Below are 25215 nucleotides of genomic sequence, written 5' to 3'. Positions count from 1 at the left end.
CCCTCTGGTGGGGAAGCTGGTCCTGATTTCCAGCTGCTGCTTTGGGAGTCCCCGCTGGTCCCTTGTTTCTGGTGTGTCCCCCCCGGGACCCCCCTTGCCCTGACCATGGGCGCCTCCTTCTGGGAATCTTCTGATTCGCTGGAGAAGCTCATGGAATCTCTCGGGTCACTGTCGTATTCCCCTACGCTGCCCTCAGATTCTTCCCCTTCGCTTTCCATTTCCTCTCTCCCCTGTACCTCTGCTCCTGAGCCCCTGACACCATGGTTGTTTAAAGTGGTGTGATACTGCTTTAAATGTTGGGTTTGAATGTGGCCATCATTAATTCATGCATTCCTGGGCCATTTTATTCTGGGTGCTTTCTTTCAGAGTATTACTATGAGGCTGTGAATGCTCTTCCGTCATATAAAGGGCGCATTCAGCACTGAAAGGTGTTTTCTAACATTCACCTGCCGGTAATCAAATGCGCACATATGCTGATTTCTTACTGTACATGTGAACCAGGACAATGTGCATTTGAAGGGTGGATTGAGCTTACAAATGGATAGAGTATTCAGGGAGCATAACATGATAAAAGTGAAAAAATAATAATTCCCCAAATTCTGCTAGAATCATGTTTCTCTTGCTATTCATGACACCTTAAAGACAAATAAAATTATCAAGTGTTTATTATGATATTTTGAGTCTTTAAGGTGGCACAAGACTCCCTAAAGGCTTTTGGCTGAAGGCAGGGGTAGAGTGGGGGCTTTAGCTCTATGGCAGAGCATTTGCCTTCCATGCAGAAGGTTCCCAGGTTCAATCCCTGGCAACTCCAGGTGGGGCTGGTGGGAAAAGCCTTTTGTCTGGAAAAACCCTGGAGAGTTGCTGCCAGTCAGTATAGGTATTACTGAACTAAATGGACCCAATACTGTAGTCTGAATCTGTATAAGGCAGCTCCCTGTGTTCCTACTCTCCTTTGCATAAAAAAGCAAACATGGCTGCTCTCCTGGAAGCTTTTATTAAAGGGTTTTCTCATCCTTGCTTGTGGCCTTGCAGAAGGATTTCTTCTTTAGCTGTCTTCAGTCGGATGGAAGTAGAAAGAGAGTAGTATTTAATCTCACCAATTTAAAATTATTAGTAAGTAAATATGGGAATTGGTGTTCCTAGCTAAACCCTTCTTTAAGTCCACAGCTCTGCAGGCAAGTTCCAGATGGCCCCCCTATAATTTACCCAAATATATTCTAGCATTAAAACAAAAAAATGTTTTAATTCTGAACTAAAGCAGTATGCTAATGCCTGTCTGGGTTTAGCTTGGGTTAGCTGCCAATTTCAGTTTCGCTTGTGTGATATAAATTGCTAGAATCAGAAATATCCTTTTCATATAGGAAATGATAATTGAAATTGTCACAGCTGCTGCTGAAAGGGATTAAAATAGTCAGATATGTCGGCCCTGATCTCCTTGATACGAAGGGCAGTGAGGCTTAAATGTGCCGTGGCAAAGTTTACACCTGTGTGTTCTCGCGTTAAGGTCTGATTTAGACGTCATGTGCCAATCACAGTTTGGAGGCTTAGGAACATATCACTTTGCTTGCTTGTTCTAGCCCTCTGAGTGCTGATTATTGTCTCCAAACTGTGGCTTGCAAACCCACTTTCAAACCACCTTTTTGAATCATGGCTTGAAGGCAATTCCTGGTTTGCACCATTGGCAAACCATGAAAAAGAGGAGGTAATCAGCTTGTGAGAAGGAAGATGGGTGTGTTCCTTATCCTTCAGACTTTGGGTTGGAGGTTTGTACTCACCGAAGAGTTGCAGTCTTACCAAACAAGTGCCATGGAAAATACAAAGCAACCATGATATCCAGACCTCTCTGTTTTGCCTTCTGATCTCTCCCCAGAACATCCCCCCCCCCCTTTGAGTGCTTTTGCCTGGTTGGCCTGTGTCCGTGAATGATAATGATGTCTCTTGCGTGCCTGTAAGAGGGGGAATGAAGTGTGTGTGTGTGTGTGTGTGTGTAGACCTGTGGCTTGCATGAGTGGAAAATAACTTACTGAACTTCAGTAAGTTATGTCCATTGTTCTGCCCACTTTTTCATCAGGTCCAACCCAGCATTGCTATGTGGCTCCCAGAAAGCTGATTTATTATATTTCTATTCTGCTTTTCATTCCAATGCATCCCAAAGCAGTTTAAAAACAATAAATAGCAATACAATAACATTATAGAACATCCCACGTACAGCATAAGTCGTATACAATAATCAACAAATAATCGGTGGAACAATTACAATCCATAAAACACTGTTAACAAAGCAGCAACTTAAAAAATGGGCTAAACATCACAATTAAAGCAAAGGTCATATTATATGATGAGCAAAACAATACAGCATTTGTAGTCTATAAAACAACCTTAACAAAATAGCAGCCAAAAAATAAACTAAGCACTGCTAAGTTCATGCACACATACTTCAGAGACTCCCCTTCCAAAGGTTTGTCAGACTGGAGGTGCAGCGGCACAGGTGAAACCAACCACCCCCTGTTGGCAGACAGTCTCTAACCCCTCAGTTCTTCCTCTGGAAACAGCTCCCTTATGAAGGCTCCTAGGGCTGGAGGGCGGAGCAAGGCAGGTGGGGAAAGCCTTTACCTGCTGGCCAACACTGAGTCTCTCACCCCTCACAGCTGTTCCTCCAGCAGCAACACCCTCCTTAAGGTTCCTTGGGCTGGAGGGTGGGGCAAGGCAGATTCCCCTTTAGGGTATGTGGCCTTCTGGGTGAAAAAGGTCCCCCACCCCTACATTATATGAAACTGCCTTTGCTAAGGTGTCTTTCATCCAGCATTGTGTCGTTGGTCTGGTCTTAGCATCTCTTTGAAGTGTCAGGGGAGGGGCTTCTACAGCTCTGTGGCTGCCAGGATTTGACCTGGGACCTTCAAAAGAGCAGAGCCCTGTGTCATGTTGTGCAATAGGTCTTTTCCTTGCTGCCAGTCAGTGATCCTAACTGGGTTCCCATGCCCAGGCAACAGGGGCCAGAGCACTGAAGGAGAATGTGGCTGGGTGGTGCTCTACCCTTCCACGGAAGACAAGTGGTTTTATGGGTGAGATGGCAGTGCCTGGATTTGTGTGTCTGACTCTTCACCCCTTTCCCACCCCTCCTGGGCCCCTAGCTTGGGCGTTTTCGGGGCTCCCTCAATAGCCCATGAGGGTAACACAGGACCTCATTGTGCTGGCCTAATACCATGCTGCTTCTTGCAATTATTATTTCTGTTCTTCTAAATTTGTAGCTAGCAATTTTCAGTATGATTCTCTGGATAATAATATGGTAAGTGAATGGGTATATTTTGTGCAGGGATAGCTTTATGATTACTGTCCTTCTTACGTGCTTGGACACAGAAGAAAATGCTGCATTTAGTTGGAAGCAGGTGGCTACTCTACACCCTCTGTTTTGTGATCATCATTTTCACTTGTGAGTTCATGCCATTTTCAAAATTGAGTTTTGATCTCCTGGGTAAATTGTGTTTAGAATTCCAGATTCCGAAAGCAGCCCCCACTGTGTGGCGATTGAAAGCAGTATGATGTAGAGTGTTCTTGGTTGCAGAAAACCAATGTGCGTACACACACAAACACACACACACACACGTTGCCAGAGTGCAAGGTATATTCTGTTTTTTTGCTTTCTTGCAGTTGGCCAGAGCTTTGAGTTCTTCTCTCTCTCTCTCTCCATTAAATGCACGTTTGCAAAGAGTCAGGTGCAATATAGTATAGACAGACTCATTTCAAGTATTGTGACATTACCTAGGAACATAGCAAGCTGCCTTATGAACCATTGGTTCCTCTAGCTTAGTATTGTATACACTGACAGGCAGTGACTCTCCAGGAATTCAGACAGGAAGTCTTTCCCAGTTGTAGCTGGAGATGCTGGGGATGAAACCTAGGATCCTTTGCTTCACCACTGAGTTATGGTCATTGGTGGTGGGGAACCAAGAAACACACTAAATATAAAAATGCAGCTTTTCTCCATGTCAGCATAGAGTACTTCTATAGAGCACATGCAGGCTGGAAGTAGTTCCTGATCTGTTGCATTCCTGACATATGGTGTTTAGAGGAGGGGGAGAACAAAAGAACAAAGAGAAGAGGTTGGGATGTTAGTCTGAGCATAATAAAATGAGCCTCCATGTTGACTAGAGAGGATGCTTAGGCTTGGGTGGGGGTGGGGGTGGTTTGAAACATCCCATCTAACACTTTTATGGCAGGGCAGCACTTCAGTGAGCAAGGCTGTTCCTCCATCTGTATATAAAATTGGGGAATGCAGAGTGACCGGCAGTAAAACACATATAGTTAACTTGTGGGATTTTCTGCCACAAGACTATGGCAATGACCACCATCTTGAATAGCTCTAAAAAGGAATTACTTGTTTTATTATTAACACTTATGTCCCACCTTTCCTCCAGGAAGCTCAAGGTGGGGTACATGGTCCCCCCCCCCCATTTCATCCTTGAAACAACTCTGTGTGATGGACTAGGCTAAGAGGTCGTGAACTTTGGGACTGAGTGGGGTTTTGAACCCTTGTCTCCCAGGTCTTCTTCCTACTCTCGAACCACACCACCATACAGGCCTACATGCCTATCATTCCGTGGAGGAGGAGAGCTCTGTCAAGGTTTATTAGTCATGGTAGCTGTATGGCACCTCTGGATAAAGGGTCATTGTGCTTTCTTGGTTCCCGGGAGGCACCTGGTTCTAACATATCTACGTGTGTGTGTGTGTGTGTGTGTGTGTATTTGGGGCTGTATCCAGTGCTATCTGCGTACTACCACCAAGGCTCTTGCACTAGCATATGGGTGAGTTGCAAAGTTGTGCAACAGAGGAATAAAATGCAACTCTTTTGCTAGCGGAAACTCGTTGTGCAGTATATTGTGCAACAGAGTTACCAGCAACCAGCTTGTCCGTTCTCTTGCGCAGCAGCATTTCATTAGCGCAAAGCATTTCTCCGATGAAACAGGTATACCACCAGATGACTTTAACTTACTGCTGTACTGGATACAACCCATAATCTCATGTGTGAGCACACAACACCGAGATGTAACGGAAAAGGGAATTGACTGACCTCGTAGCTTGGCTATAAACACTGTGCAGACATTCACAATTCGTATGCATACACATGAGATTTCCAGCCAAACCTCATAGGGATGCATCCTGCCCGGTGAGCCTCTCCGTTTTTGTGTGCAATGTCATGCCCTTTGCATTTTTCATGCACTCAGAGCTTCCAGAGCTAGTGACGGAGGCTCTGGCTTGCAAAATTTTGCGGCAAGAGATACGTGAATGCTGTGCCCTTTCTAGAAGAAAGGACACTTTGGACAAACAGGCTGCTTCAGACATTTATTAGAGTGATGTCTATAATGCAATAAAGGGGGAGGGGTCTAATCCAGACAAGATTATGAGGAAGAGAATCTGCTACCAGATGTGTGCTTGTCTTTCAATGTTGTGTTTTAATTAGAGAAGTGGTCCCTGTAAATACATGGTTTGGAAATAGCCAGTTCCCTCCGCTCAGGCCTGTAACTAGAAGGCATTGCCGTCCACATCACCAGAGTATTTCACGAACCCCTTGTTCAGTGTGGTACAGTGAATCCTCTAGTTTAGCTAATGTTCCATTGAAAAAAGTGTCCTCTGTAGATTTGCAGAGGGCGGAAGTGCAGCCTAGACCATTAGGGCAAATGGGACGCTGCCCCACCAACTTCTGCCTTTTTACCAGCCTCCACCAACAAGCAGTGTGGGTGGTCTGTGTGGCTGTCAGTTTTGTCTTCCTTAGCCTCAGGTTTCTCCTTGTGGAATTTAGCAGGGAGGAGGATGGGGACAAAACCAGAAATAGCTGGCACCAACTGCCCTTGGCTCTTTCCCCACCCATGGTTAGCCTCTCAGCCTTCTGCCATTTTAGTCCCAAGACACTTCACTCTCAGGGGTAGCAGCCAGAGATCAACAATGGAGGAGAGAGCTGTTCATCTGGCCCACCTCCACAGCCACTGGAATTCCCCCTCCTCTCGAGGAAGCAGGCATTTTTGCACCTCTTGCCATCAGTCCCTTGTCATGGTCACACCACTTCCTGATGAGATTTAGGCTCTCAGCACCCCCCCCCCCCAGTGGTGAGGGACCTATGAGGATGGTCGGCTCTCAGAGTTTGATGGATCTAATGGTTTCCCAGATAGCCCTGGGGGATTTCCTGGTTTGTTTTTATCATTATGAATTTTGTATTTGTTTTTGCTGAAAGGCAATGCACAATTATAATAAATAGATATCAACCACTGGAGGGGGACTTAGTTGCTTCATGAAACTTAAATTCCATCTTCAGGAATTCCATATTTTCTTCAGATAAAGAACAAGAATTCCCTTACTGGTGAGAGCAAGTGGTTCATTTATTCTAGTTTATTCACCTCTGATAAATCCTACTATCTAGTGTTCCATAAAATGCCATATAAGAGATATGTGGTGTTCTGCCTTTAATAGGTGTTCTCCTGATAAGGCCTTTTTTTCAGGCTTATTTTTTTTTGGGGGGGGGGAAGGACATGAGCAACTTAATGGATCTCCTCTCCCCCCCCCTTCATGTTGCCTGACAAGCTGCACAGAGTAGCCTCCTTGTTCTTCACATCATTCTGTAACCTTTAAGATAGGAACCCTTCTGACAGTTTACTATGAGCTATCAGAATTGTATTTTATGTTCCATAAAATGCTTTTATTTAGGAAAACATCCTGTTTCGCTTGGTGAAAGCTACTGATAATGCAAAACAGCCTTGTCAGCCAGGCACTTTTAAGTTGGATGTTATAGGGAGGTTGGATTTGGACAGCTACCTCTGTAGTGAGAGAGGTGTGTTGAAGGGTCTCTGTTTGCAAAAACACGGGGAGTGGGGAATGCAGCTTTGTTCTTGACCTGTGTTTCCAATTATTTCTTTTGCTTGCACTAATTGATCACAGGTTTTGGTGTTGGCAAGGACGGCTGAACTTGGATAGCTGAACAGCTTTATTGAGTTTCCTTCCAGTCACTACCGTATCGCTTGATCGCTGGCGTTGTGGTTTTGCTAAAGGAGATCTTGGTTTGCAGTAATTCTGCAGTAGTGGAATTCTGACCTTTGCTCTTTACCTTGATGGAGCCTTTGGAAGCCACACTTTGACTTTGAGTCCAAATAATTAATATGGGAATGCCCATTTTATTATTCATGTATTAAGGCTCTCTGGTTGCTCGAACTTGTCTAAATCTTCAGCTTTTTTGTTGGGAATGCAATATGTTTATGACATAAGACGCATTCTACCGGATCAAGCCAATGGCCCATCTAGTCCAGCATCCTGATCTCACAGTGGCAACCCAGATAAATGCCTGTGGGGGCGCACAAGCAGAACCTGAGTGCCAGAGCACTTGCTCCACCCGCAGTTCCCGGCAGCGGATATTCCAAGTGTAGGGAGCAGGTAGCCGTCGTGACTAGTGGCTGTTGATAGTGTTATCCTCCATGCATTTGTCAAATCCTCTTTTGGTGGCCATCATTATCTCTTGTGGAAGCAAGTTTCATAGTTTAACTTGTATTGTTTGGGGGGGGGGCACTTTCTTTTGCCTGCTCTGAGTCTTGCAGCACTCAGCTTTACTGAGTTCCCAGTATTCTATAAGGAGTAAAACTTTTCTCTTATCCACTCTCTCCACCCTATGCCTGCTTGAGTTTATACTGGAACACCAATAGGCTCTTGGCTGTGTTTTATTCTGCTTGAGATGGTAGGATCCCAAGGGAGTTTGGAGAGCCTTGGTCCTAAGGGAGGCTAGAACTGTCTCATTGCGAGGAACTGTAGTTCTGGGGTTCCATCTAAAGCTCTTCAAGGAACTACCAGGGGCGAGAGGAGAGGTTACTTCCCACCCCGAATCTACCCCTCCCAGATTCAGTGAGTGTTCTTAGCTCAGAAGGTTATAATGCACCCATTACTTCCTAAAATAAAAAGATACATTTATTTTATCATTTTAGAAGAAAGCTGTGCTAGATATCCATCCCATTGGCAGCTGGTTGGTCACTGTGAGAACAGGATGCTGGACTTGAGGGGGAACTGGCCTCATCCAGCAGGGCTCTGCTTATGCTCTTATGCTGCCCTCCCCCAGTTGTTTAGGACTTTAAATATCAACAATAAAACCTTGAATTTGGCTCTGTAGCTAATAGGTAGCCAGTGGAGATCTTTCACCACCAGTGCAATATGTGTAAAGCCTGTCGGAACATCTAGTAACTGGAAATCCTTTTTTTGAACCCCTAGATGCTTATATGTGCATGGGGAGTGTGTGTGTGTGTTTATGTGCCCTCTGTCTGTCTAACTCTCCATCTATCCATCTGAGGATCCCTAGAAAACAAAAATTTTAAATGTGAGATCTGGGAGGCCACAGAGGTCACACTAGCGCCAGATAGGAGTGCCTCACACAGTGGGGAGGAGTGAGAATCGACTGCAGACTGGAAAGACTTTGAGATGTCAAGCCCATAAAGGAATTAAATATCCTTTTGTGGCTGGTGTATGATCTCCTATCAAGCGCAGTAAATCTGCCGTCCCCCCACTGTTTGAAAGGATGATAGCTGCAAACCCTGCGGAAGAGGGTAATCTGCAGAACATAATAGCAGGCTGTGGGGAAAAAGGCTTTAACTGGGGGAAAAGAGAGAAGTGGCAATATGAGGGGACTAGAATATCAAGCCAGGTGTGTTGTGGTGGTGGGGAAGAGGGCAGCAGTGCTTGCAGGGGGAGAGGGTCGGGGTGAACCCTTTTATTTTTCCTTTGTAAGGGTGCCTTCTTTTGGTTAGCAGCAGCTACTGACCTGCATAATCTGCATGCAGTTCATAAGGAGGTGCTCGCAAAGCCATTGTGCTTCTCTCATGGTTTGCTATCTAGAAGGGCGTATGCGATGCATTTGCGATAGAGAGAGTTCTGTGGGAAATGTGAATGTCTTGGAAACAGGCAGCAACCAGAGTTTATTTCTTAATGCTTCTTCCCCCCCCCAACCAGTAACACCCCCCTTCCCCACCCCTAAAAACAAGGCAGCTCAGAAGAGTGGACACAGACGCAAAATTTAATTAGTAAATTTTAAGTAGCAGGAATCAGAATGTTGGCATGCCTAGCTCAGTATTGTCTACCCAGGCAGTGACTCTCTAGGATCGCAGTTACTGGTCTCTCCCAGCCCTGTCAGGAGATGTTGGGGGTTGAACCCAGATACTTTGGTGTGCAAAACAGATGCTCCATCCACCACTTGAGCTATGTCCTTTCCCTGAAAAGAATGTGGGGTAGGTTGTTGTGTTCTTGCCATGTCCACATATGGTGCAAAGAGCCACCCACCTCTTACAGGGTGGCAAGGGAGTTGAGACCCAGTCTGGTGTCCTCTCACCTCCGTCGTTGTGCTCCTCTTTCCAATGGATTCGTACTAAGCTGAATACCTGCAGAGGGACACCTGTGTGCACCTAGCTGTGCTTGAGCCCTTGATCATATGGAAGATGCATGCATGAAGACTGTTGCACACACATAAGCACCTCTTGGCAGGCATAACTAATCAAGCTCAGGTGTGTCCAGTAGGGCACGTCTCCACTCCCTCTTCATGTTTGGTGTATACCTGGAGGGAACACATGACATGAGCATTGCTTTGTAGTTATTTGTAGTATTGGAATTCTGGCTTTATGCTCAGCCATGGTAGACCTCAGTGCACATACTGTTATTGGCATCCATTTGTCTTGGGAGACAATGGAAGAGTGCACCTTCAGGGGTAAAGTCAAACTGTTGGAGAGTTATAGCTCCTGCTGCGCCTGTAGAGACTGACGCAGGAGAGAGACATGTGTTGTTGCAGGTGGGGCACATGAAGGGGCCTGGTTCTGTTGCTGCAGATGCACCATGGCGTTTCTTTTCTCTCTAGGCACTGCGACCATCTGCAAGGAATTTCCACACAGCAGGATTCATGTTGCAAGCCTTCATGTCACGTTTGCAGGCACGTTTGTAACATAGAGTCAGTGCACAAAGAGGCAGGCAATTCCATGTGCCTTCCAGGACTCTGGGAGCCGCTTTATTGCAGTTGCGTGAAAATGCAGGAGGAGAGAGTTGCTTTTGCACTCAGGCTCTGCTTGGAGGCTTCCCAGAAGCCCCTGGTTCACCAGTGTGAGAACAGGATGCTGCATTACACGGACCACTGGCCTGATCCAGCAGGGCTGTTCTAAAGGCTCACAGAACACTATGAGTCCAGAATGATTGACTTGAGTCCTTCTGTCTCCATTCTCATAGTGGTGTACTGTACATTCGTCCCAGAAGTGACTCTGGGTAGTGAGTCACAGGGTTAGGCCAATGGCATTGCCACTGAGAAAATGTTGGGTGAACAATACAGTGGACATTCAGCTTGGATTTGGCTGCTAGGTTAACAGGAGTTTTGTTTCTTCTTGAGCAAGGATAGTTAACTACAGCCTTACGTGGTCTATTATGATTTTAAATAGATAAATCCTGCATGTGACTTAAGTTTTCAAGGCAACTTTTCACACTCAGGATCACTTTAACAATTTTCGCGTAATTGATGTGCATGTTAAGTGATCCTGAGCATGCGGTTTTGCTTAAGAAGGTAAGATGTGCCTTGCAAACTCAAACCAACACTCCCTCTAGCCTACCATTCTCTGAGAAAAGAGAAAGTAACCTAAGCAAGTGCTAGGTGGTGTAGCAAGAACTACCTAACATTTCACCCTGTTCAGGAAGGGTGCCTTTTGCATTCCAGGAGCATGTAAACATCTCAACTTCTCTTCTTCTTTTTTAGGAACGATTGGATTTTTTGCGTGCTTCTGGTTCGTTAGTAAGATTTACAGCGTTGTGAAAGTAGACTGAAGATCTTCCACGTTTCTCTTGAACATATCCAGCAAGTCAATGGATATATATATTAACCATGTACTGGGATAAACATGACACCTTTAAAATAGACATGCAGAGTTGGTATCTTGGCACCAAAAAGCAGAACGGGACCCAAGGAATGTTGGACAATCCCAGAGAACTTGACTTCTATCACTTTTTACAAGTGCTGCATCCCAAGTTGTTTATTATTACTATTATTATTATTGTTTGCAGCTGAAAGAACGAATCCAGTTTAACAACGTGTGTGTTGCGCACTTTGCTTCTCCCAAGCTGGGGTTTCTTGTGACTTTGCTACTTCTCTTTTTACACAGTTATTTGATTATTCTGTTCACAGTATAGGACCGTCCGGTAGAATCCTATGTAAAAAAAATGTGACTTTTAAAAACTTAACATTTAAGTACAACTGTACATAATAGTCTGCATCTCCTTTGCAGGTTAGCTGGTCACCTTATACAAATGTACAAGCATTTAGTGTCAAGTGCAGATCTCTTGGCAGGAGGAGAAACACCACACTGTCTTCGTTTTGAATAAAGCTGCACAGTTCCAACAGACCTGTGTGTGGCTGCTTCATCAGTTACCTTGAGCTAGTTAGTTTGCTGAAGTCCCAAAACCATTTGTTTATACTGTATATTGTAATAAAAGGAGCATAGGGAGCAGCCTTATCCTAGTTAGATCCTTCGTCCATCTAATGCAGTGTTTACCTACATGAGGCGTGGGAAACCTTTGGCCCTCCAGATGTTGCTGAACTATGGCTCCCATCAGCCCCAAAAAGCATGGCCGGTGGTCTTGGCGGGTTGAGCATATACAGTAATGTCAACCCTGGCCCAGCTGCATTGGTTACCAGTTAGTTTCCAGGCCCAATTCAAAGTGCTGGTGCTCACCTATAAACCCTTAAATGGCTCAGGACCCCAATATCTCAAGGACCACCTCTTCACATGGAAATTGACCCAGACCCTGAGATCATCACCTGAGTCCCTTCTTTGTGTTTCTCCTCCATGAGAGTTCTGGAGGGTGGCAGCATGAGAATGGGCCTTTTCTGTGTTGGCTCCCTGTTGTGGAATACTCTCTGCAGGGAGGCTTGCCAGACGCCTTTCTAACATATCTTTAGGTGCCAGACAAAAGCATTCTTCTTCAACCAGGCCTTTGGCTGTTAATCAACCTATGGCCTTTTAAAGTGGGTGGTGGTGTCCTTTTTATTATGTGTTCCATGTTGTAAACCACCCTGTGGTCTCTTGATGAAGAGCGGTATATAAATTTAATAACCAAATAATAAATAATAACATCTGACGGGCCATAGGTTCTCCACCCCTGGTTCCACACCTACCTAGAGATACCAGCAATCAAACCCCAGAACCTTTTACATGCAAAGGTCTACAACCCTCTCCTCTGTTCCCCTCCTTTTGTTTTGGCTTGCTAGGAAGGTCCGCCCTTCTGCAGTGATGGAGCCAGGGATTTATAGTTGACATAAGCATCTGTAGTAGCCAATGTGATTTATTGTCTGTTTTCAACTGGAGGAAAAACACTTGGACGTCTGACTCGCTGCATTGAAAACACAGATTTATTGCAACAGCAAAGCAGAGGGCGCCCCTGGGTTGTTCCATAAAGAGCCAGATTAATCAGTTGTGCACGTTGGCCATATTTTTGTGTTTTGCTTTACTTCCCCCTCCTGTGCTGTTTGTTGACAGGCATCTTAATATATTGAAAGGCCATGGAGCCGTTGTCAAAATGCCTTAGACTATATGGCCTGGAGATTGTATATATTCCTTTTTTTAAAAAAACATCTCCAGGGAATTCTCCTTTTCAGGCACAGAATAATGGGCAAATAACCGTGTACGGAATCAAGGCTCCCATTGAAATTGCAACTTTTACCAGAAGGTTTGGGGGAGTGTGGGGGGGGGGTGAAGGGGAGAAGAAGCACACCTTAACCGTAAAATTGTGAGAAAATGACAGTACTGGAACCAAACTGGTAGTTTACTAGTAATGTTGCTTTTCAGAAAACATTTGTGTCGTTATCACTCGAGGGCACCCGCACAAATGGGTAAAACACACGCCTTACTCTGCCTTTGGTGCCAATTGCAGAGGAGGAAAATAGGGAAAATTTACCTTTGGAAAGGGCTAAAGAAGAAGAAGAGGAAAAAGAAGAAAGCTGGCGGTCGAACTCTTGAGTAATTTGGTTCCACGAAGATTAAGGATCGGGGTTTTTTCTTCCCCATAACAACACACAGTAACTCTGAGCTGTGTGTTACAGGTGGTAGGGAGAAGGCTGGAGTCTTGCATTTAAAAGTTTCTCTGCAATCAGTACTTCTTCCTTTGTTCTATCAAGTTTGTCGTAATTTCATCAGTACATGTAGTATACCCTCCAATCACTATCATACCATCCCTTCCACTTATAACGTAGAATGCACCATCATATATGCATGTCCACAAGGCCCACCCTCAACAACACAGTATTCATTTATTTTGAAGAAGGAAATGTCTAGAATTTTAGTCTGGATTGGTGAGAAATGTATAATTGTATGCAACATGTATAAATGTTTGAATGCACTATTACTACAATCATAGCATATGTAATCGACTCCTAAAACGCAGTATATCTAATCATTCTACATTTTTGCAGCAACTACTTAATATACATTGCGTTAAATTTCAGGCTGCATTTGGGTATAATCCAGTGTGTCTCATTGTGCTGTGATTTCTTTTCTGAACGTGTAACAGCCCTAATTTCAGGGCTCCTGGTGGTGGCAGCAACACCTTGTCACGGATGGTGGATTTTGTGGTAGTCCTGATGCAACCATGCAACTTTTAGAACAATTTACACATAGGTATATATCTTTCTCTGGCTCAACTTTTCCTTTCAAGCCAAATGTGTGAACCGCCAACTTCACTGAAGGTATTATTTGAATATAGAAACACTTGTTGTAGTACCTTGTTCTCTGATGGTGGCGTCTTGCAGTCCCTTGAAGATGAACAGATTTACTATAGAATCAGCTACGATTAATGTTGGTCTTTAAGGCATCAAGTGACTCTTTTTCTTTCAGCATGCTAAAATGGTTGTCCCTCTGGAAGTTGCTCTGTGACAGATATTTCCTGTGAACACAGGAAGCTGCCTTATATAGAGTCAGACCATTGGTGTAGTTCAGTGTTGTCTACTAGCTGGTAGCAGCTCTACAATGGATTTCAGACCATGGCTATTTCCACTTCTATCCAAAGTAGCCAGGGTTTGAACCTGGGACTTATTGTATGCAAAGCAGATGCTCTACCACTGAGCCACACAGCCCTTGCCTGGGTTTTAGTGGTTTGGAAAGCTTTTTAGGATACCCTATTAGTGAGAAGACCTGCCATGAAGAATAAGTTTCCTTGCAAAGATACCTTGCCATATAATGCATGGTTTAGCCATGGTCCCACTTTATGTGGGTCAGCCAAGAGGCCTACCCAGGCTGAGTGCATGACTTAAAGGCACCAGCTTGCTGAAGCTAAGTAGGTTTGAGTCTGCTCAGAACCTGGATCAGTGACAGTTTTGGAACCAGAAACCCCCACTGTTCCATATAAGTGCAAATGTCTGTTCAGTAACAGGCCCCCAGCATCCTCTGCAACTCACACTAATCTGTCAACAGAAAGATGATTGAGGGCCTGCAGTTCAGTGGTAGAGATAATTTGTTGTGGACAGAAGGTCCCAAGTAGGTATCAAGGTGGATTTTTTTAAAAAATAAATAAATATTGAATTTTTTATTTTTTAAAAAAAGATTTTTATTGGTTTTACAAATTTTAAAAAACAGACAAACACTTAAGAAAACAAACATACACGTATAAATTCATAACATATTTTCATAAACCTCTTTTCTGGGACTTCCCCATACCCCCCCTTTCTGCATCCCAATGTCTATAATTTTATAGCAACTCCCAGTTGTTACTTTCCAACCTCAGTCATCTTAGTCATCTCTATATTCTAACCTTATGTCCCTGTATCCCTTTGTTCCTAAGAACCAAAACACTCTAACATTCATTGAGTTTATAATAGTCCTTAAGGTAACTTTTGAATTTTCTCCATTCTTCTTCCGCTGTCTCTTTTCCTTGGTCACGGATTCTGCCTGTCATCTCAGCCAATGTCATATAGTCCATCACTTTCATCTGCCATTCTTCCAGAGTGGGTAGATCTTGTGTCTTCCAATGCTTTGCAATGAGTATTCTTGCTGCTGTTGTAGCGTACATGAAAAAAGCTCTATCCTTCTTTGACACCAATTGGCCGACAATGCCCAAGAGAAAGGCCTCGGGTTTTTTAGGAAAGGTACATTTAAGTACCTTTTTCATTTCATTATAGATCATTTCCCAGAAAGCCTTTATCTTCGGGCATGTCCACCAAAGGTGGTAGAAGGTACCTTCAGTCTCTTTGCATTTCCAACATTTGTTATCGGGCAGATGATAAATTTTTGCCACCTTGACTGGGGTCATGTACCACCTGTATACCATTTTCATAATGTTTTCCTTTAAGGCATTACATGCCGTAAATTTGATACCGGTGTTCCATAACCATTCCCAGTCATCTGACATGATGTTATGACCAACATCTTGTGCCCACTTAATCATGGCTGATTTGACTGTTTCCTCCTGTGTATTCCATTTCAGCAACAAGTTATACATTCTAGATAAATTCTTAGTACTAGGTTCTAACAATTCAGTTTCTAGTTTTGATTTTTCCATCTGGAAGCCAATTTTCCTGTCCTGTTTGAAAAATTCCACTATATGATGGTATTGAAACCAATTTTGTACCTTATGCTTCAGTTTCTCATAACTTTGCAATTTCAACTTATCTCCATCCTGTTCCAAAATTTCCCAATACTTCGGCCATCCGACCTCCATATTGAGTTTCTTCACTGCCTTGGCCTCCACTGGTGAGACCCATCTAGGGGTTTTGTTTTCCAACAGATCTTTATATCTTCTCCAAACATTAAACAGTGCTTTTCTAACAATGTGATTCTTAAAGACACTATTAATTTTGTCATACCATAGATATGCATGCCAACCAAAAGCATTGTTAAAACCTTCCAGATCTAAGATGTCTGTATTTTCGAGGAGCATCCATTCTTTCAGCCAGCAAAATGCTGCTGCCTCATAGTACAATTTCAAGTCCGGCAGGGCAAAACCCCCTCTTTCTTTAGCATCTGTCAATATTTTAAATTTAATTCTGGGCTTTTTGCCCTGCCAGACAAATTTCGAGATATCTTTCTGCCACCTCTTAAAACATTCCATCTTATCCAGGATCTGCAAGGTCTGGAACAAAAATAACATTCTAGGCAATACATTCATTTTGATCACAGCAATTCGGCCTAACATTGACAATTTCAGATTTGACCATATTTCTAGATCTTTTTTAATTTCCGACCAGCATTTTTCATAGTTGTCTTTATACAAATTCACATTTTTAGATGTCAAATATTGAATTTTTTTACTGCCTTATACCCACGGGTGGTGCTGTGGGTTAAACCACAGAGCCTAGGGCTTGCCAATCAGAGGGTCGGCGGTTCGAATCCCTGCGACGGGGTGAGCTCCCGTTGCTCGGTCCCTGCTCCTGCCCAGCTAGCAGTTCAAAAGCACATCAAAGTGCAAGTAGATAAATAGGTACCGCTCCGGCGGGAAGGTAAACAGCGTTTCCGTGCGCTGATCTGGTTCTCCAGAAGCGGCTTAGTCATGCTGGCCACATGACCCGGAAGCTGTACGCTGGCTCCCTCGGCCAATAAAGCGAGATGAGCACCGCAACCCCAGAGTCGGTCACGACTGGACCTAATGGTCAGGGGTCCCTTTACCTTTTACCTACCCACGGGAAAGGGGACGCGGGTGATGCTGTCGTCTAAACCACTGAGCCTTGAGCTGAGGGAGCTGGCATTTGTCCGCAGACAGCTTCTGGGTCATGTGGCCAGCATGACTAAGCTGCTTCTGGCGAACCAGAGCAGCGCACGGAAACGGCGTTTACCTTCCCGCCGGAGTGGTACCTATTTATCTACTTGCACTTTAACGTGCTTTTGAACTGCTAGGTTGGCAGGAGCAGGGACTGAGCAATGGGAGCTCACCCTGTCATGGGGATTCGAACCACCAACCTTCTGATCAGCAAGCCCTAGGCTCTGTGGTGTAGACCACAGCGCCACCCGCATTGAATCAATGAACATAGATAGCATTAAAATCATAGACCACGCCCCGGTAGAAGCTACCTTAAAATAGGAGAAGAAACATGAACCACCCCATCATGGTCCTTCAGTCCCATCCTAACCACAAATAAAATAATTAGAGAAAGTCTCACAAAAACTCCAAAACTACTTCAAAGAAAATGATATAGACAATACAACAACCCCCCTCCTTTGGGACACAATGAAAGCAGTCAACAGAGGAACTTGCATAAAAGAGAAGGCATTCCTTAAACCAGAGCTGGAGAGCCAGTGGTCCTCCAGGCATTGCTTGGCTCCTGCTTCCGCCAACACTGCCCTTTGGTCATACTGGCTGGGGCTGCTGGGATTTGGGGGTCCAACAACATCTAGAGTCCCACAGGTTCCCCAACACAGGCAATACAGAACCATATGGATCAGTGGTCTGACTGGGTATAAAGCAGGGAGTCGGCAGCACAGCACCCATTGATACCATCCTACCTGCCAGTATCTGGCACCCATGAAAGGCTGCAGTAAAAGCCCTCAGTTTATGTTTGCACTGGCCTAGCATTTCTGTGTTAACCCCCCCCCCCCAAATCATACCTACCTTGAATGCTATGGCTGGACATCCCTGTTCCTTCTGTTCAAGGAAGGTGCATAGTACTTACTCCCTGTGAGTAATGGCTTTCCCATTGCTGAGAAGTTGATGGAGCAGTTGGGGGCAGCCTGTTTTGCTCCTGTATCTCTGGGGTTGCCATTTTGTGGCTGGAGCCCATGGCACTTTCTCAAAATTCCAAATGTGCCCACTTTGTCCAGAAAGATGGATGCCCCACAACTCTCTTAAGTTATTGAGAAAAGAGTGTCCTGGAGGTAAACATTTGGAAATCACTGGTCCCATGGGTGTTGCCCAAATGTTCATCCTACTGAGAGTAGACCTATTGAAATTACTAGACATAACTAACTTATGTCCATTAATTTAAATGGGTTTAACCTGGATATAATTTAATTGTTGACAGTCATATCCTCACTGGATGTTGCAGTTACCACCTGATGACTGCAGTCCTGGGCTCATTTGTTCTGTGTTATTTGAAAGCGCAGTAGAATTAATGTTCAGCATTCCCTTACTCTGCGCCACCCGTTAGATTAGATGGCATGCTTCCCCAAAAACCAGTCCCAGGGGATCGCATCCATTCATAGATGACTGCATTGCTATGAACATGTTCACTTCCAGTGTGCGGCGTCATTAAAGTGTTCATCTGTTTGGATCAGCAATGGCTAAGCTTCAGAAATGTGAATTCCATTTGGAGAACAAAACTGTCCCTTACCAATTAGTACCCGCTTCTGACTTTTGCTTCTAGGGTTCTGTAGCGCTGGCCTTTTTTTATCCACTGCCCCATATACTTTGTGCTTTCCTTTGCTCTCCCTGTTAATGAGTTATCTCATGGCAGTGGGTAACTTCAGAACTTGGATCAAAAGACATTCAGAATGCAAATCATCAGCCTTCTGAAAGTTCTTTTAAGTTGCTACAATAGACAGTTATACTTTATTACACTTATATCCCACTTTTTCTGCAGGGAACTCAAGGTGACATACACTGTTCTTTCCATGGGTGTACCTTGGGGGGACAGGGTTGGGCAGTTGCCACCCCAATCAATAAAAATCAATAGAAATACATAGCTAACTGAGGTTCTGTCCTCCCCACAACGAAAGGCCTCCCCACTAACAAAAGTCCTGGCTACACCCATGGTTCTTTCCTTCCTTCATTTATTCATGCAACAACTCTACAAGACTGGTTAGAGCCCAGAGACAATGACTGTCCCAAGGCCACCCCGTGAACTTCCTGGCCAAGTGGAGGTTTGAAACCTGGTCTGCCAGGTCCTAAGTCCAACGCCCTAACCACTACACCACAGTGACTCCCTCTGTTATATATGCAATTCCCTCTGTTTCTGATGTCTCAAGCTTGAGTGCCCATGTGTATGAAGTCAATATAAATAAAATGGCGTCATCTGTCAGGAAGAGGGAGGAATCAACAGACATGGAGGATCTTGGAGGTTTGCAGAAGTACAGGGTTTTTTTCTGGGGTGGTGGTGGGGAGGAGCTCTAACAAGGGAGCCCCCAAAACAGCCCAGAAATGACAGTGTGTGCTCACTGACCATAGGGAAGGAAGCCCTATGGGTCAGTGGTAGAGCATCGGTCCCAGGTTCAATCCCCCGCATCTTCAGGCAGAACTGCGAGATACCACTGCCTGAAACCCCAGACGGTTGCTGCTGGTCAGTGTAGACAGTACAGATCCAGATGGACCAGTGACGTGACTCAGTACAGTGGTACCTCGGGTTAAGTACTTAATTCGTTCCGGAGGTCTGTTCTTAACCTGAAACTGTTCTTAACCTGAAGCACCACTTTAGCTAATAGGGCCTCCTGCTGCCGCCGTGCCGCCGGAGCCCGATTTCTGTTCTCATCCTGAAGCAAAGTTCTTAACTCGAGGTACTATTTCTGGGTTAGCGGAGTCTGTAACCTGAAGCGCATGTAACCTGAAGCGTATGTAACCCGAGGTACCACTGTATAAGGCAGCTTCCCCTGACAGATGGTTAGGGGAGAAGGGGAATACTGGGGAAGACTTTGGCACCCAGAGCAAGGATAAAATTTGGTTCCTGCAAAATATTTCTTATTTCAAAATTGTGTACAGTTGCTCTATTATGGATCTTCTCAGTAACTACCTGTATAAATATAGGATTGTTGTTGTTGTTGTTGTTGTTATTTAGCCCCCTTGGCTGTGTGGGCGAACCGCTTGCACTGCCCTAAATCTGGTGCTGGTAGGAGTGGGAATGAAATGAGGTCTTGCAGAAAATGGAACGGTTGGCAGACAGGAACACTCCGCACTGCAATATTTTGTTGCAGATCCCGCTGCCTAAAGCGGTTCAACAATCCCAGGAGACTCTGGGGATTGCAGCCAAGTGATGGGAATAGGGGGTCTCCTTGCAGCTCGCAGCAAATTACAGCTTTGGGGTTCTTTTGGGTCAGGGGAGGGGGCTATGACTGTTTAAAGCAGCATGTTCCTGCTTTGAATGGATAGCGCACATGGGACCGCATTCAGAGCATAGAGAACGGCTGAGCTTACTGCATTCCCCCTCCCAACCCTATTTTACAGAAATGAGTATTGTTCTGATATTTAGGACGTGTAACAGCGTAATCCCTAGGGGTGGAAGATGATCTCCACTTTTACAATGCCTTTACAAAGAAGCTGAAAAATATATATTTAAAACGGGGCTTGTTAAAAATCGTTAATTCTCATATAGGAATGACAAAGGGAAGCCCCCCCCCCAACTCCGCCCTGCACAATTTAGCATCCCTTTTTCACCTGCAGCAGAATCTATAAAGCTGAATGTGTGACATAATTTCTACGGCGGCCTGCTGTGATTTCATAAACGAGGGAGGGCGATTATAGTGCAGGATCAAGGTGAAGCTGGATTGCAGAGGAAAAAGAGCCCCTATTCAAATGCAAATTTTCCAGTAATAGCAAAAGGAACACCACAAATTACAGGCAATTTCTTTTATTTGTGAATAAGCATCCCATCCAGCTTTCTCTCTCATATACTCTCCTGCATCCCCCCCCCATGTAAAAGCTTTAGAAGTAATATTGGAGAGAGGGAGAGGCAGAAATAAAACATTTCTTTAAACACACACACTCCAAGGGAATAAACATAATTTGTGGAGCAGGGATCAAAGTAATAACCAGCTAGTATTGTTAATGTACGCTAACTCAGTTCCTCTTTCCTATAAAATCTCTTAAAGTGCTTCCAGGATATTAATGGATTACCCTTTGCAGAATTTCCACTGAGGTGAATCTTATTAGCACCCCCCCACTCTGCTCTTTTTAAAAACATGTACGAAAGGTATTGGGGGGAGGGGAGAGGGAGGAGCCTTTAAGTTCAAGATCTGGTTAGTTGGAGAGGACATGTGGAAGCCAAGGATGGGTTTCTACCTAAAATATAACCTGTGGCTGTACGGCTCAGTAGTTATAGCTGCAGTCCTAAACATACTTGCTAGGGGCACCCCCCCCCTCATGAAACACAGGGAGACTTACTCCCAAGTAAACATACGCAGGCTTAAATGCTGAACGTGGATATTTGAATATGACTGGCAAATTGGAAGGAAATGCAGGGCATTCAGTTTTTATGTTTGTATACACACCATGCATTTAAAGCACTCTCCAAAGAATCCTGGGAACTATAGTTCACCCCTCATTGAGCTATAGTTCCCACATATGCTTTTCCTCCAGAGAGCTCAACTTCTTCCCCCGCACTGCATTTTATCACCACAACAGCCCTGTGGTGTAGGTTAGGCTGAGAGCAAGTGACCCAGCATCACACAGAGAGCTTCACAGCTGAGTGGGAATCCGAACCCTGGTCTCCCAGACCCTCACCCAGCACTCTAACCATTACCTCACACTGTCTATTAACAAATTACAGTTCCCAGAGTTCTTTTGCAAGGGGTGGGTGGGATTAATTTGCTTTAAATATATGGGAGCAGATCTTTTACTCGAGGAGAAAACAGACAGGGCGTCTTTAACCGAATTGTTTGCTGAAAAGCAAATGCAATGCAGTAATTTTTAAAACAAAACAAAACATGGTGCTGCTATCTGTGTATGAGTTCTGGTTTTTCTGCAATTGTCCCCTCTTTCCACAGAAGACAACCCCTCCCCCAAATCACAACCCCCCCATAAACCTATATGCTGGCTGTGGGGCCTGCGTGGTACTTGCTGCTATTAAGCTCAGAAGCCATAGAAGTCATAGTATTTGTTGGATGGGCCTGCTCTGTGGAGTGTGCTCAGAGGAAAGCTGGAAGGGTTAGAGAGAGGGGCGTGTGTGTGCAGCAGCAGCGTGCAAGGGGGCATTATTTATTTATTTGCTCCAAACAAGCTGGCATTTAAACAGTTTAATCCAGGATTAAACTAATTGCTTCTGTTAAAAACACCATTCCCAAACCATCTTGCCTGCATGTGTTTACCCTGGGAAGGGCAGCGTGTGGGGTTGAGGTGGGGAGGGGGGTGGATCAGTGTGATTCAGCAGCAGGCAGATGGTCTCCTGGATTTAAGTGGCTGCTTGCCAAGAAGGTGCCATTTGGTCGCTGGCGGAGACAGAGCAAAGTCGTCACGCGAGGAGCGAGCCGCCGAGCCCATATTCCCTGCTCAATCACTCCTGCTTGGCTTTTAATGAAGATGGGGTTTAATGCATCTAGTTTTTTTCACACCCTGGAATTGATGAAGGGTGAAGCCTTGTTCATGTCGTGGGAGCCAAGTTTTGACCTTACTCTTATAGGATATGTACATGCTTTGCCTTTAACGCACATTCAAAGCACAGCTTTCCCCTCAAAGAATTCTGGGCACTGTAGTTTGTTGTCAGGAACTGTTTGCTCTTTAAGGGGTCACCTGCAGTGCCCAGAATTCTCTGAGGGGAAGAATGTGCTTTGAATGTGCATTAAAGGCAAAGTGTGCACACAGCCTTAGTAAATGAATCTCTTAGCCTTTAGTACGTCGTCTTCTAAGGCAGCTCACAAATCACAGTAGGCAGTTAAAAATAGAGAATCCTAGAATTGCAGAGTTGGAAGGGGCCACAAAGATCTTCTAGTCCCAAGACCTTGCAACGCAGGGAACTTTCACCCAACATGGGGCTTGAACCCCTGAGATTAAGAGGGTCTGCAAACTGAGCTGAAGCTGCCTGATACTGAACCAGGCCATTGGTTCATTTAGCTCAGTGTTGTGCACACAGACTGGCAGCAACTTCCTGGGGGTTCAGACAAGGGGATATCGCCCCCCCCCCGAACCTGAGGATTCTGGAGATTGTACCTGGGACCTTCAGAACGCAGGTCATGTGTGCTACTTCTGGTGCAACACATCTGCAGAAACATAGGAAGATGAATTACACTGGGTCAGACCATTAGTTCAGTATTGCCCACACTGACTGGCAGTGGCTCCCCAGGGTTCCAGGTTGTTTCCTATGGGGACAAGGAATCTTTTCCCAATCCTTCTTTGAGATGCTGGAGATTGAAACTGGGACCTTCTGTATGCAAAGCAGATGCTCTGCCACAGAGAAGAAGAAGAAGAAGAAGAAGAGTTTGGATTTGATATCCCGCCTTTCACTCCCTTTAAGGAGTCTCAAAGCGGCTCACATTCTCCTTTCCCTTCCTCCCCCACAACAAACACTCTGTGAGGTGAGTGGGGCTGAGAGACTTCAAAGAAGTGTGACTGGCCCAAGGTCACCCAGCAGCTGCATGTGGAGGAGCGGAGACTCGAACCCGGTTCCCCAGATTACAAGACTACTGCTCTTAACCACTACACCAAACTGGCTCTCAGTTTGTACCTGGGACCTAGGTACAGAGCTACAGCCCCTCCCCAAGAAAAACGGCGCAGCGAAAGCCACAAATAACAGATATTTATTAAGAATGGGGTGGGGGGGGGAGAGTTCAGTTTGGTTTGCATTTGAATATGAATCTACCTAATTTGCCCTCCCCAATGCAATATGCAAACTGAAACACAGCTATTTATTTTTAAATCAGCACTTCTCTGAAGTTGGTGATGCAACAAATGTGTATGAAAGTACTAACATTAGGAGAAATAATAATTCAGTGTACCTGTTAGTAAGTCCAGGGCCTTTGAACTCATTGGCCAGAATACTGGGAGGTAGGAGCCAATCAGTATCTTGTGAAACCTGCACAAAATGCTGCAGTGTGAGGTGGTTCCGTTTAGTTGTTTTGTTTGCAAAAATGTCTATACTGCATCATTAAGGAAAAAATACACAGCAATGAACAACAAAATACCTCTAAGTTTATATCCATAAAACAAATCCAATATACGTTGTTGTTGTTCCTGCTGCTCCTGCTGTGGCTGTTGAGACCAATATGGGAGAGACATGTGTTGTTGCAGTTGGGGCAGATGCAGGTGCCGGGTTGTGCTGATGTAGGTACACTGTGGCGTTTCTTCTTCCTGTGCCCCTCCCAGCAGTCATTTCTCCTCTGGTCACTGCTCTGGATATGGTATCTGACTGATTGTCTCCAGATGCTGTGGCCAACTGCAAAAGCAACCAAGATAGATTTCAAAGCAGCAGCAGCAGCAGCAACAACAACAACAACAAGAACAACAACAACAACAAGAACAAGAACAAGAACAACAACAACAACAACAACAACAACAACAACAACAATCCATAAGGCTGGAGAAGCTCGTTGAAACAAGAATGTTTTCATTTCACTCTGGAAATGACAAATAGTGGGTGCTTGCTGTGTCTCAACAGGGGATTCTGCTCCACAGAACAGGGTCGGCCATCTAAAGTCCCGCTTCTGAGTTATTTTGGTGTGAGTTTCTCAGTGGTGGCTGGGGCTGAGGGCAGAAGGTGGCTGGGGCTGAGGACAAGCACAGGTGGAACCAGAGTCAATGATGGGGAGAGCCAACTATTAAGTACTGCATCCAAATCATACATTTGAAGCTGTAGCCTATCATTTTCAGCCATTATGGCTTTCCCCAAAGAACCCCTGAAAATGTAATTTGCTAACAGCACTGAGAGTTGTTAGGAGACCCCCATTCCCCTCTCATGAAGCTACAATTCCCAGAGTGGTCTAACCATCAATCCCTCTTCCCTGGAAACTCTGCTCTGTGAATGGAACTGGGGTCTCTTAACAACTCTCAGCACCATTAACAGACTTCAGTTCCCAGGATCCTTTGGGGGAAGCCCCCCTCCTTTCTGGGAGGGTTGGTAACCTTCCTGCCAAGGTGTGTGACCTAGCTAAGCCTGGCAGGACAGCTTACTCTATGGTCTTAACCCTTCCACGCATTAATCACAATTAAGCATGTTGGTTATATGAGGCTGGATACACCCCACAAAGACAAGGATAGGCATTTCCAGAGGTAGCCTAGTTCACATTGTTTGGGATCCAGTTGTGTGCCTCTAGGGGCAACAACCCATCTGTGTGTTGGGCTGACGACAACCAGAGACAGTTCCATGCTCGTCATGGAAGCCACAAGGTCCTGAGCTGACCAACAGGCAACCTCAGTGGAAATCTTGAAGTTGCCCCAAACAACCATCCTGGGTTCCTCCTACTCCACCTCAGTCAGGTAAGTATTATACTAGCAGCACCCCCAGTCAGTCTGTCTCTATGGCCAGTTGCCAGATTCAGACCCTCAAGTCCAGTTCCAGGGCAGAATCATTTCCTGATGTTGAAGATGGATGTCCTGTGAGCTACAGCAACA

The 25215-nt window shown here is 45.0% G+C and overlaps 1 protein-coding gene across 1 annotated transcript in view; it reads left to right on the top strand.

The window, feature by feature from the left end:
- The window catches only part of LOC308578548 (transmembrane 9 superfamily member 2-like), a 51717-nt gene extending 40327 nt beyond the window's left edge, over positions 1-11390 (top strand). The window contains exon 17 of the mRNA XM_081179019.1: positions 10748-11390. Within this exon, the coding sequence (XP_081035145.1) occupies positions 10748-10815 (68 nt within the window). The 3' untranslated portion in view covers positions 10816-11390. The remainder of the gene's footprint in view (positions 1-10747) is intronic.
- The last annotated feature ends 13825 nt before the right edge of the window (positions 11391-25215 follow it).

Source organism: Podarcis bocagei, assembly GCF_964188305.1.
Source record: "Podarcis bocagei genome assembly, chromosome: Z".
Classification (NCBI taxonomy): Eukaryota; Metazoa; Chordata; class Lepidosauria; order Squamata; family Lacertidae; genus Podarcis; species Podarcis bocagei.
Note: the sequence above shows the minus strand (reverse complement) of the source record. Positions and strands in the feature narration are given on the sequence as shown.